This window comes from Cherax quadricarinatus, chromosome 80, assembly GCF_038502225.1.
Source record: "Cherax quadricarinatus isolate ZL_2023a chromosome 80, ASM3850222v1, whole genome shotgun sequence".
Lineage (NCBI taxonomy): Eukaryota > Metazoa > Arthropoda > Malacostraca > Decapoda > Parastacidae > Cherax > Cherax quadricarinatus.
In genome coordinates this window covers 19,000,213-19,014,338 of record NC_091371.1, presented here as the reverse complement: position 1 = coordinate 19,014,338, position 14,126 = coordinate 19,000,213, and the positions used below count along the sequence as shown (strand labels likewise).

The 14,126-nt window shown below is 39.3% G+C and overlaps 1 protein-coding gene across 3 annotated transcripts in view; it reads right to left on the bottom strand.

Moving 5' to 3' along the window:
* Positions 1 to 7,152: 7,152 nt before the first annotated feature.
* Positions 7,153 to 14,126, bottom strand: part of LOC128702329 (prostaglandin reductase 1) — a 36,689-nt gene continuing 29,715 nt past the window's right edge. For all 3 annotated transcript variants that reach the window (XM_070102217.1, XM_070102219.1, XM_070102218.1), the window contains exons 8-9: positions 12,814 to 12,932; positions 7,153 to 7,718 (exon numbers count right to left, since the gene is read on the bottom strand). In XM_070102217.1, the coding sequence (XP_069958318.1) occupies positions 7,608 to 7,718; positions 12,814 to 12,932 (230 nt within the window). In that variant the 3' untranslated portion in view covers positions 7,153 to 7,607. The remainder of the gene's footprint in view (positions 7,719 to 12,813; positions 12,933 to 14,126) is intronic.

The following is a 14,126-nucleotide window of genomic DNA, read 5'->3' as shown; positions in this document are numbered from 1 at the left end:
CTATATAAACGGAGGATGGGAGTTCTCGGCTGTCAAAAGTTAAACGAGCCACATTGCTAGGGTATCGTCTCCGCCCACGGGCAGGAAGAACGTAAGTGTCTACCTTGAGGATTGGGAGATCTTGGAGTTCCAGCTGTTCTAGAATGTCGGTGCCACATGTCTGGAAATTTTGTTGAACTATGGTATGGGGCAGAATAACGGTACCACTACAAGAATTGAGGGAATGATGTTTTTCAAGGGTGACAGGAACAGTATCTATATGGGAAAGACGAGAGAGCTCACGAGCCTGGGTAGCATTCTGTACGGTAATGATGCGCGTACCGCTCTTAAGAGCATGAAAAGAAATATCTTTACCAACATGGCGTAGGAGTGCCTTGCCAATACTATGGTCAGAAAGATAGGCAGTAGAGGAAGTTGGTCGTAAAGTGAAGAATTTAGTCCACTGTTCAGTCTGAAACTGAGCGTGGAAAGGTAGTGAAGGACGTGTCGATCGTTTCTGAGAAGAACGAGAAGGTGAAGGTGGAGAAGTATCATCAGCAGGTAATTGTCGTTGACGTTTAGGCGTGGGACCAGAGTTGGTCCGACGTGGAACGGGTCGGCGATTTGAAAATTGCCGCACCGTAGAGGGAGAGGCCGGAAGCATAGTCAGGGGAGAGCGAAGGTCTGATAAATCGAAGGAGTCAGTCGAGGCCTCAGTACCTGAAGCGGGTGAGGAAACAGCACCGGCAATAGGTACAGAGGCATGAGGAATGTCTGAAGAGTGGTCCAAAGACGAGGCGGGGTCAGAATGGGGTGCGGTATCAAGAAGGGGCCCGGGGGTACCAGGTTCATGGACTAGGGCTGCCATGGTTAGGTTACTTCTTTCTTTTTGTTTTTAAGAAAAAAAAAGAAAGAAGAAAAGAAAATAAAAATAAAAAAAAGAAAAAAAAGGGGGGACCGGGGAGGGATAGTTCCTAGGAGGGATGAAAGGGCCAGAAATCTCCCTCCGCGCCCAAGAGGACTCGACACCGCTAGTAGCGCAGATGCAGCATGGAACCCGTGCCATACCCTACCCTTCATGCCAGTAAACCAGCAATCTGGGATAGCAACCTCACATCTGCCGAGCTACCTCGGTGGACAAAAGAGAGGGCGGCCGGATATCCGCCACAAAGCATACCTCCTTCAGCCACCACCCCCGGAATCCGAAAGGTGGCTTCCAGAGCTACACCCGTCGCCCAAAAGACACCCAAAGCTACTCCGGGATACCGGAGAGGGATCGGGACATCCCTAGGCAATCCAGATTCCACGGCAAACTACGCCACCGCCAAGAAACCTCAACGGAATGGGATGGACCCCGGTGTCCTTTCTCCTACCCAGGAACTAGCGCGCCTGTGGGAGAAATCCCAAAGGACAAAAAGAGGAAGGGCAAAAGGGAGGAGTGGGGAGGAGGAGGAGGAAAGGAAAAAGGGGAGGATGGGGAGGATGGGATAGGGGAGGGGAGATTGGGGGGTAATTAGGTTCGGTCTGAGGAAGAAGACCGATAGGTCTAATTCCTCAGACCAAGAGCCTCTTCACCACGCCAAGGAGCCCCCCTTGAAGAGGAAGTGTGCATGAGTGTGTTAGATAGGAGTGAATGGAGACGAATGATACTTGGGACCTGACGATCTGTTGGAGTGTGAGCAGGGTAATATTTAGTGAAGGGATTCAGGGAAACCGGTTATTTTCATATAGTCAGACTTGAGTCCTGGAAATGGGAAGTACAATGCCTGCACTTTAAAGGAGTGGTTTGGGATATTGGCAGTTTGGAGGGATATGTTGTGTATCTTTATACGTATATGCTTCTAAACTGTTGTATTCTGAGCACCTCTGCAAAAACAGTGATAATGTGTGAGTGTGCTGAAAGTGTTGAATGATGATGAAAGTATTTTCTTTTTGGGGATTTTCTTTCTTTTTTTTTTGGGTCACCCTACCTCAGTGGGAGACTGCCGACTTGTTGAAGAAAAAAAAAAAAAAAAAAAAAAAATTCTGTAACCGATGGAAATTGTCCATCGTTCCCAAATCAATTATTTTTTGTATTTTTGAGGTATGTTACATGTAGGATTTACTGTATATAAACAGTAGACAATTGTAATTTGCACAGGCTATGTTCCTAAAAACTGCGCTACCAATGACTGGCACAACTTATGGAGTGTAAAACATTTGAGAAAAATAGAGTTGCACTCCTTAGATCTCCAAGAGAGCCATAACAATTTTTTTTAATGTCATAATGATTCAAAAAATAAAGTTTCTGAGCTCTGGTCTGGTTCACTGAAAAAGAGTACAAGTAGCTAAAGAATGGTTACTTTAACATTGTCAAGTATCTGTTACTTCCTCCCAGTCAGGCTAATGATGCTTATCATCCTGGAGTGGAGAAGGTGGCTGTGGCTATTCCAGGCCAAGGCTGATGATTGAGGTTATGTGATGTTGAAGGTTGGGATCTTGGGATGTTGATGCAACTTCATCGGTTGACTGTTGCAGTAGTGCTCGAGTATTTCTCTCGTACCTCTGGTTTGTTACCCTTCCATTCTCTATAAGGCTTACTATGCATTCTAAACCAATTCAACCATCCAGCACTAAATGTGCTGGATGTGGCTGTTTTTGCTCTTCATACACTGTTTTACAGAATCATAAGGGCTTTTTCCTAATAATAAGGCCATTAAATGGAACACTTTAGTAAGCTTCCTGCCTTAGTCAGCTGTAATGATCTATTCCTCATTCTTTTCACTGTGTCACACTGAAGATTACTTTTTTTTCACAAGCTTTTATCTTTGTCTCACTGTTTCAAATTAAACAAATTGTTGATTTTCTAACACCAAACACTTGTGCCGTCTCCATGATGCGTACACCACTCTTCAGCATCTCGGTTACCTCTTATTTTTTTCAAAATAAGAATAATTCTCTTCCTAGCTTAATAGGCATCACCTGCCCTACATCTGAATACCATGATAAATATCCAGTGACAAGATACGGTGATGAACAGAAGGAAAAACTGAGCAATGATATACATTGACTCACATGGAAGATTTGTTAGTTTACATCTGTTCACCACTCCACTGCACTGCTAAAACAATAGGGCTGCCCATGATGGGTCTCCTGTCTGCCTGCCACAGTGTTTCTTAAAATGTAAATGCATGCCATCAATGGAATTGAATTTCGCTCTAGCTGTAGAAATAAAAAACTAAATTTAAATTGCACATTCCAAAGGGATCATGGGACATGAAAAATTTGGGAAAGATTTTCCCAATATTTAATCCTCAGTGTACAGTACTTTATTTTCCTTCCACTGGAAGTAAATGAAGACCAAATTACTTTGAACTTAGAGACAGAACCTTACCAGCCAAAGTACTCAAGAAGAAGATTAGGTCATGTTGTATATAATATTTTGAAGGTACCTGTGAACCCAACTTGCCTAGTGTCCCTATATCTTATTTATATATGCATATAAAAAAATTTGGAATGGGTAGAGAACTCGTCATCAAAGTATGTTGTGTAGTGTGAATATTATGCAGAAAATATGGACTGTGGAGGTCAGATGGTGTGGGATTACCAAAAGAATAATTTCAGAAGACTGAGAAGGGGGTTGTTGAGGTGGTTTAGGTATTGAGAGGATGGAGCAGTATAGGATGACTAGGTAGGGTAGGGTACGATTCAGCACAAGGCTGTTTCAGCGCCGGTTTGCACTGTTTCGTTCACGTCCTGGTCATTTATGTCCTTCACTAAAAAATGTATATGTACCTGTCCAAATATTTTATTTTCTCCATGACAGGTACATCTACATAACCTAACCTAAATAAAATTAACCCTTTTAGGGTCCAGAGGCCAAATCTCAGAGTGACAGCCAGGGTCAAAGAATTAAAACAAATTTTTTTTTTTATTTTTTCTAATGAAATGGTAGAGAATCTTTTTCTGAAGGTAGTAAAACAAAACGTACAAAATTTGATGGAAAATTGATGAAATTATGCTCTTGCAAATTTTGCTGTGTTGGCAATATTTATGCATCGGTGATTTTGCCGACTTTGACTCCCATTTTAGGCCAATTACATCGTTCTAGTCGACCAAGTATTGCTTCTGTTTTATCGCTTGAGCACAAGAAATCACCCAGTCAACTGTTTCAACCACCCCATAAAGTGATTGGAAATTGGTAATTTGGCCAATTTAACACAAAGTTCAAAATATTCCAATTTTAAAACAGGGTCCAGAAAAAACAATGCAGGCATTCCTGGCACTAAACTAACATTTCCTCTGTTTACGAGTTACATTTTCAGGCTTAAATGAATTCCATTTTGATTTTTTATTCACATAATGAATTTTCATTGACACTAAAAAATAGTAAATTTACTGTTATGCAATATTGTAATAATTGAATAAATAATATCAACGCATTTGTAAACGTATATTAGACCCACCAGCTGACGTGTATTAGATGTGTGACGTCATTTGTTTACTCTTGAACATTGGTAAAAACTGAACATTTCTGCTACTTTGAGCTCAGTTTCAAGCCATTTTCAGTACCAAAACTAATCAAAATCATCTCTATTTCTGTAACATATCTTCCATTCTATCAAATAAGACCAAGAAATAGCAAATACAACTGTAAAAAACATACAAAAAACATCACAAATTTGCTGTTTTAATCCAAAAATACGGTCGCAGTTTTTTTTCTACGTACTGCGTGCTGCAGTATTTGTTTTATGTGGTGTACACTTACCACATAGATGTATTCTCTCATATCTAGGCCCAAATGTACCACTTACATCTCATCTGAGTGAGCTGAGCTCAAGCCATAGTTCTATGGCTTGGACCCCGGCTTCAAAGCTGTAGAACTATGGGATGGACCCTCAGTATGTTAAAGCTAATCTTTTTTTTTTTTTTTTTTAATAATTTTAATAAAATAAACCAATGTATGATTCTATGAATTAATTACTGTAATTCAACAAACCATTGTTGAAAATGGTGGCACTGAATAGTCTGGTGCTGAACCAGCCTGGTTCTGAAACAGCGGCACTGAAATAGCGCTGAATTGGGCCATCCCTGACTAGGAGGGTATACAAATCTCGGGTGAAGGGAAGAAAGGGTAGGAATCATTACAGGAAGGGTTGGAGGGAGAGGGTAAAGAAGGCTTCGAGTGCTAGGGGTCTGAGCATGCAATCAGCTTGTGTGAGCGTGTTAGACCAGGCAAGTAGTTTGTGTGACTTGATATACTGTTGTACAAGAATGGTATACAATACCGACAAGATGAAATTAAGACACATGTGCAACATCTGGGTATCTTTATTGTAGACGTTTCACCATCCAGTGACTTTATCAACACAAATTCCAGGACATCTTCTGTATATAGTTCTACTATCTCCAATTATGTCCTGGAATTTGTATTGATAAAGCCACTGGATGGCGAAACATCTACAATAAAGATACCTAGATGTTGCACGTGTGTCTTAACTTGATATACTGTTGAAATTTGACCAAGGTTACATTCTTGAAGGGATTCTGGGAAACTGGTTAGCCAGACTTTAGTTTTGGAGGTGAAAAGTACACTGTAATGGAGGCATGAGGATTTTGCAGCTCAGAGACATCTGAACTGTGATGTCAGCACACTTCTGGCAAGACAGCGATTGAATGAATGAAATGAATGTGTTTCCTCTTTTCTGGGTCACTCTACCTTGGTTAGAGACAGCTAATGTTTTTAAAAATAAAAGTATACAGGAATTAATGATAATTATACATATATTAATGTTACAGCAAAACTACTGAAATATTAAACTTATTAATTAGGGTAATCTTTTATTACAACACAAAAATATTTGTATTTCTCTATACAAAGGTTCTTCCAAACTTAGAGATAGTCTTTAACACATTATTTATGGACTTGGGATTAAAACCATCTAATTCAGATAAGTAGTTTAACACAGAACCTTTCAACTATGTAACGTCATGGGAGACAGCTGTCTTAAAAAAAAAAAAAAAAATTATATATATACACCTACCATCCGACTTACGACCTGCTCGACATGCGTCCACTCGACTTACGACCGTGCATCTGGCAGCTGGGCTGGGCCGGCTGATGCACACCGCTGTACAATATTTGACAATACTCGCGGCGGCAATGCATCATGCAGGCAGCATCAGTTTGAGTAACCCTGCCCTATCAGCAGCATCATACTGTATTAACTTTACTAACTGGACAGTAAATTTCACCATGGCCCCTAAGATGAAGTCTGAATCTTGCACTGGAGATTGTGACAAGAAAGGCTCTTACTCTCAAGCTCTCTATTTGTTTTCAGTGTTGCACATAAACCTGTCTGTATCTGTCTGCCTGTATATCTGTGTGTCTGTATCTGTCTGTTTGTCTACCTGTGTGTCTGTGTCTGTCTACCTGTGTGTCTGTCTTTCTGTCTACCTGTGTGTCTTTCTGTCTACTTGTGTCTGTCTTTCTGTCTACCTGTGTGTGTCTTCCTGTCTACTTGTCTGTCTCAGAGCCACTCATTAAAAGTGTAATTGGTCTTGAAGACACTATATTAATAATGATAATAACACAATAATAATCACTGAGGTGCATTAAATGTGTATAAAATGTTAATATAGACATTTTGCTTAATCCATCTATGACTTTTTTTTTTCAAAATTATATAATAAACATGCTACATAACATATAAATTAACAAATATGAGATTTTTTTCTGGTCGGCTTGACAGAGTGAACAGAAACCATTCGTGTACCATGGGAGGTACTACCGTCCTGCCAAGGACGGTAGTACCTGCCATCATGATGGCAGGATTGCTGGTGTCCTTTTTTCTGTCTCATAAACATGCAAGATTTCAGATTACTTCTACTTACACTTAAGTCACACTACACATACATGTACAAGCATATATATACACACCCCTCTAGGTTTTCTGCTATTTTCTTTCTAGTTCTTGTTCTTGTTTATTTCCTCTTATCTCCATGGGGAAGTGGAACAAAATTCTTCCTCCGTAAGCCATGCGTGTTGTAAGAGGCGACTAAAATGCTGGGAGCAAGGGGCTAGTAACCCCTTCTGTATATATTACTAAATGTAAAAGGAGATACTTTCGTTTCTCCTTTTGGGCCACCCCGCCTCGGTGGGATATGGCCGGTGTGTTGAAAGAAAGATATATATATATATATATATATATTGATTATTAATATCAGGCAATCACTATTTCCCTTATGAGTCTTAAATATAATCTAAAGAAGACAAACAAAAAATATACAGTATATACCTAATGTGAATATTTAAAGATATTATCTGAGAACATTAATGTGGGAAACAACTTCATCAAAATGGGAAAAGTTTTTTAATAATTGTAGCTTTGAAAGATAACTGATATTTGCTGAAAAATTGCAACCACTGATAATACTTTAAAGTTATTTCTGCAACATAAAACAACTTAAACGAAGAATATATAAATAAGGGAACACTGCAGTAGGCCTACTAGCCATGTCCTACTCACATTCACCTTTTCTGACTTGCATATATGTCTAACCTTGTTTACTGTAACCTCCCTTCTGATTACTGTTGATGGAGAAATTTCTAGTTTATTCACAGGCCATTACCATGGTTCAGTGGGTCTTCAGAGTTTTACTACAGCTTTACCAATATTCTCACCATCAAAGAGGCCAATGAAGGCACTTGGCATTTTGTCAAACCCATGAAAAACTGTTTCTTTGTACTTTATTTTTCCCTGTAAAATGAGGAAAAAAACAGGAGATTAACAATATATAGTACATCTAGGACAAAATTTAGGTTTTATCTTTGAATATCACTCTAAATTCTGAAAAAGTAAATGCTGAATTTATTCTGTGTGTATTCATTATACATCTTTAGTGTCTTGTTCCCTCTGATAACCTGCATTCAAGAGGAGGGCTTCCTGAACACTTCCATAGATACTTCAACCACAAAGCAGACCAAAACCTGTATAAGAGTGATAAACATTTGTTGTACAATTTAGATTACTTTTATATGTGAAAGGTTTGAGATTCTCTCTATATACGAGTCTAGCTTTCTTCATGATGTTTTACCTCAGACAGATGACTTAATGTATTCCTGAAAATGGGTCATGCTCAAAAAATGGTAAATCAAATTCATTATAAATTAGGCCTGCCCATGGCCTGGTGGCAAAAGCTCTCACTTCACACAGCAAGGGTCCGGGTTCGATTCCCAGTGAAGGGGTGGAAACATCGGACATATTTCCTTACACCAGTTGTCTATGTTCCCCATCAGTAAAATGGATACCTGGGTGTTAGTCGACTGGTGTGGGTCACATCCTGAGACAAAAACTGACCTAATTTGCCTGAAATCTCTGCATAACAAGGGGGCTTTCTATACAGTAGTATGTCATTGATTTAAGCTAGGCCTGTATACCTTGTACATGTACTTGTAGTAAATAAAGATATTTTATTAACACATCGGCCGTTTCCCACCAAGACAGGGTGGCCCGAAAAATAAAAACTTTCATCATAATTCACTCCATCACTGTCTTGCCAGAGGCATGCCTATACTACAGTTATAAAACTGCAACATTAACACCCCCTCCTTCAGAGTGCACTGTACTTTTCATCTCCAGGACTCAAGTCTGGCCTGCCAGTTTCCCTGAATCCCTTCATAAATGTTACCCTGCTTACACTCCAACAGCAAGTCAAGTCCTAAAAATCATTTGTCTCCATTTGCTCCTGTAACACGCTCATGCAAACTTGCTGAAAGTCCAAGCCCCTCGCACACAAAACCTCCTTTACCCCCTCCCTCCAACCTTTCCTATGCCGACCCCTACCCCACCTTCCCTCCACTACAGATTTGTATACTCTCAGTCATTCTATTTCGTTCCATCCTCTCTACATGTCCAAACCATCTCAATAGCCCCTCCTCAGCCCTCTGGACAATAGTTTTGGTAATCCCACACCTTCTCCTAATTTCCAAACTATGGATTCTCTGCATTATATTCACACCACACATTGCCCGCAGACATGACATCTCACATTCATACAAGAGCATTGGTATAACTATACTCTCATACATTCCCCTCTTTGCTTTCATAGATAAAGTTCTTTGTTTCCACAGACCCCTCACCTTTTTCCCCTCATCAATTCTATGATTCATCTCATCCTTCATAGACCCATCTGCTGACACATCCACTCCCAAATATCTGAGCACATTCATCTCCTCCATACTCTCTCCCTCCAATCTGATATCTAATCTTCCATTACCTAATTTTTTTGTTATCCTCATCAACTTACTCTTTCCTATATTCACTTTTAACTTCCTTCTTTTACATACCCTACCAAACCCATCAACCAACCTCTGCAACTTCTCTTCAGAATCTCCTAAAAGCACAGTGTCATCAGCAAAGAGCAAAACTGACAACTCCCACTTTTTATTAGATTCTTTATCTTTTAACCCCACACCTCTCGCCAACACCCGAGCATTCACTTCTCTTACTACTCCATCTATAAATATATTGAACAACCATGGTAATATCATATATCTCTGTCTAAGGCCTACTTTTACTTGAAAATAATCTCCCTCTCTCCTACATACTCTAACCTGAGCCTCACTATCCTCGTAAAAACTTTTCACTGCTTTCAATAACCTACCTCCTATTCCATACAATTGCCATATCTGCCACATTGCCCCCCCTATCACACGTCTTTTCCTAATCCATAAATGCCACAAAAACCTCTTTACCCTTATCTACATACTGTTCACCTATGTGTTTCACTGCGAACACTTGGTCTACACACCCCCTACCTTTCCTAGAGCCTCCTTGTTCATCTGCTATCCTGCTCTCCATCTTACTCATAAGTCTATCAATAATAACTCTACTATACACTTTACCAGGTATACTCAACAGACTTTTTCTTCTTTCAACAAACCGGCCGTATCCCACCAAGGCGGGGTGGCCCAAAAAGAACAACAAAAATTTCTCTTTTTCAAATTTAGTAATTTATACAGGAGAAGGGGTTACTAGCCCCTTGCTCCCGGCATTTTAGTCGCTTCTTACAACACGCATGGCTTACGGAGGAAGAATTCTGTTTCACTTCCCCATGGAGATAAGAGGAAATAAGCAAGAACAAGCACAAGAAAGAAAATAGAAGACAACCCAGAGGGGTGTGTATATATATATGCTTGTACATATACATGTATGTGTAGTGTGACCTAAGTGTAAGAAGAAGTGGCAAGATGTACCTGAAATCTTGCATGTTTATGAGACAGAAAAAAAGACACCAGCAATCCTACCATCATGTAAAACAATTACAGGTTTCTGTTTTACACTCACTTGGCAGGACGGTAGTACCTCCCTGGGCGGTTGCTGTCTACCAACCTACTACCTACAATGTGCATTATTATATTATTATTATTAATAGGTATGTGTTCATGAAACTCATGACTCAGTCCCATTTTTCATTACACTCTCATTATGCCATAAATCAATCAAGTTTTCTTATAAAGTCAATGCAGAAACATCAAATAACAAAGTACAGCCCCATACTTTGCATAGGCTAGGCTCCTGAAGCCAAAGTGAATTCTAAAACTGGATAACTGGAAAATTAAATTCACTTTTCTGGGTAATTTCTATGGTTTATTTCCATATTTCTTTACATTTTGCTCTACTCTGCTTAACAGTGACATTCATAAGAAAGATTGAGGCAATTTTAAATGAAATCCTATAGTTAACTGTCAATTTAGGAGTTGTGCAAGTAGAAAAACAGGCATGAAAGAGAAACCACGAATAATCAAAGCTATCTGTGAAATGGCCTTAGATAAAAAGCTGAATAAACAAATCCTGCAAATTATGAAGTATGCAAATTTCTGGGATTCAACTATGGCATTGAACATTTAAATTACCCAAAATTTTAATAATAGGTACAATAAGTTAATTTTTGTTTTACTATGGATCATTAAGAATTATGGTTCCAGCCATCAAAGCATTACAAATTGGGCCATTAAGAGTTATAATTCTGGCCAGACAGTGGGTGAATGAATGATGGTTAACATTTTTTTTTTTCATCCTACCTTGCTGGGATGAAGTAAAAAAAAATTATTGAAATGTCATCTCCTATTCTTACATAAATATGATCACCACTTGGTTCATATTATTACTGAAATATTTTCTCTGATAAATGAAGATAAAGTTACAAAACAATTTTTTAATTGTAGCTACATAATTCAAAAAAAAAAAAAAAAAAAAAAAAAAAATATTCATGATACATATCATTACAAAACCTTTGGAAGAACTGTGAAAGTCAATGCCAGCTTTCAAGTGACCATGTAAAAACTTGGTCAGATATAAACACCTTACATCACATATTTATGGAAAAAAATTATATAATAATATCTTTATTTCTACAAGTACATGAATGTTTTCAGATATATGGGAGTTGACTTGTCAGCGGATGGGTTTATGAAGGATGAGATTAACCACAGAACTGATGAAGTAAAAAAGGTGAGTGGTGCGTTGAGGTTAGCATATGTGGAGACAAAACGTTTTCTATTGAGGTAAAGAAGGGACTGTATGGAAGTATAGTGGTACCAACACTCTTATATGGGTGTGAAGCTTGGGTTGTGAATGCTGAGGCGAGGAGGCAGCGGGAAGAAGTGGAGATGTCCTGTCTAAGGGCAGTGGTGGTGTAAATATTATGCAGAGAATTTGGAGTGTGGAAATTAGGAGGTGTGGAGTTACTAAAAGTATTAGTCAGAAGGCTGAAGAGGGATTGTTGAGGTGGTTTGGTCATTCAGAGAGAATGGATTAAAGTAGAATGGCTTGGAGAGCATATAAATCAATAGGGGAAGGAAGGAAGGAGGGGTAGGGGTCATCCTCAAAAAGGTTACAGGAAGAGGGTAAAGGAGGTTTTGTGGGAGAGGGGCTTGGACTTCAAGCAAGTGTGTGTGAGCATGTTAGACAAGAGTAAATGGAGACAAATGATTTTTGGGACTTGACAAGCTGTTGGGGTGTGAGCTGGGTAACATTTAGTGAAGGGATTCAGGGAAACCAGTTATTATAGATTTAGCCAGACTTGAGTCCTGGAAATGGGAAGTACAATGCCTGCACTTTAAAGGAGGGGTCTGGAACATGACAGTCTGGAGGGACTTCTAAACTGTCGTATCTGAGCACCTCTGCAAAGACAGTGATTATGTATGAGTGAGGTGAACGTGTTGAACGATGATAAAAGTATTTTCTTTTTGGGGATTTTTTTTTTTTTTTTGGTCACCCTGCCTCAGTAGGAGATGGCCGGCTTGTTGGAAAAAAAAAAAATGTACGAAGTATACAGGCCTAGCTGACATCAATGACATACTACTATATAGAAAATCACTTGTTATGCAGAGAATTTCAGGCAAATTAGGTCAATTTTGTCCCACGATGTGACCCAGACCAGTCGATTAACACCCAGGTACCCATTTTACTGATGAGTGAACATAGACAACCAGTAAATAACAAAAAAGGCACAATACCGTGACTGGAACGATACACAAATAACCCGCACATAAAAGAGAGAAGCTTACGACGACGTTTCGGTCCGACTTGGACCATTGACAAAGTCACACTGTGTGACTTTGTCAATGGTCCAAGTCGGACCAAAACGTCGTCATAAGCTTCTCTCTTTTATGTGCGGGTTATTTGTGTATAGACAACCAGTGTAAGGAAACAAGCCCAATGTTTCTAGCTTTGCCAGGAATCGAATCCGGACACTCAGTGTGTGTAGCGAGAGCTTTTGCCACCAGGCCACGGACCACCATAAGGTAAGAAGTAGAAATAGAAAGGAAAAAGAATTTTATTGGCTCACCTCCAATACCCAATGTTGTAACTGTTTTAGACCCTCCGTCCACCGATCATTCCAGCGGTAACATAAAAAGCCCTCAACACGAAGCTGTTTCCAGATTAATGTTGCTTCACTGAAGGGGCCTAAATATATATAAAAACATTATTTTAGAAAATTAGGACCATTATAGCTTTTCTTTTTAGGACCTAGTACTATATACAGTGGACCCCCGCATAACGATCACCTCCGAATGCGACCAATTATGTAAGTGTATTTATGTAAGTGCGTTTGCACGTGTATGTTTGGGGGTCTGAAATGGACTAATCTACTTCACAATATTCCTTATGGGAACAAATTCGGTCAGTACTGGCACCTGAACATACTTCTGGAGTGAAAAAATATCGTTAACCGGGGGTCCACTGTACAGCATTTTCAACCACAAGTCATCAATTTATACATTGAACACACCAGTTCCTGCTGAGGTAGGATAATCCCCCCAAAAAAAGGAAACCACATTCACCATCATTTATTAAATAACTTTGTTGTCAGAAGAGCACAAACATCAAAATTCAAATATCCCCATAAACTACAACATGGAGAACAAGAAGCAACAGCACAGAAAATACACTGGACAATACAGCCTCTCCTCGCTAAACAACGGGGTTCCATTCCTAAAAGTAGTTCAGTAAGCAAATTGGTCGTTAAGTGAGGAGCATACAATACTGGTAGTGGGTTTGTGTCAATCATCTTTAAATATTATTTTAATATCACCTTTGCACCATTTATAACATTTCTAGCATATTTTTAGACGTTTATACACTAGTGTACTGTATACTGTAATAAACAGAATAGAGGAAATCAGCTCTAATATACATTACTTAGGTTTGCCTACTGGTTGGAGAGCTGGCCGTAAGTCCAAGTGGTTGGTAAACGAGTACGTCGCTCGGTGAGGAGAGCCTGTATCTGCTTACAGAGTGACTTATAACGAGAAAGGGATCCAAGAAGAGGTGGTGTACTAAAATTACCATACTAGAAAGTTTCAAAAGTTATAACACACTGAAAACACTAAATACTGAAGACAGGACACAAGAAACATAACTCTGCAAAAAACATACAGTACAGGAAGGCCCTGCATATTTGGCACCCTCTTTTCAGTGTTCCACGTTTTCGGTGGTTTTCAAATGAGCCACTGTTCATTATGTTCAGTACTTTATCTGCCTTTCTACACAACAGCTGCATAAGGGTAAGGGCAACCAGTGCCATATTCTAAGGTAAGTACTGTATGTACTGTGTATTTGTTTTACTTTTGTATCTGTTTTTTTATGTCTAGCTGTATC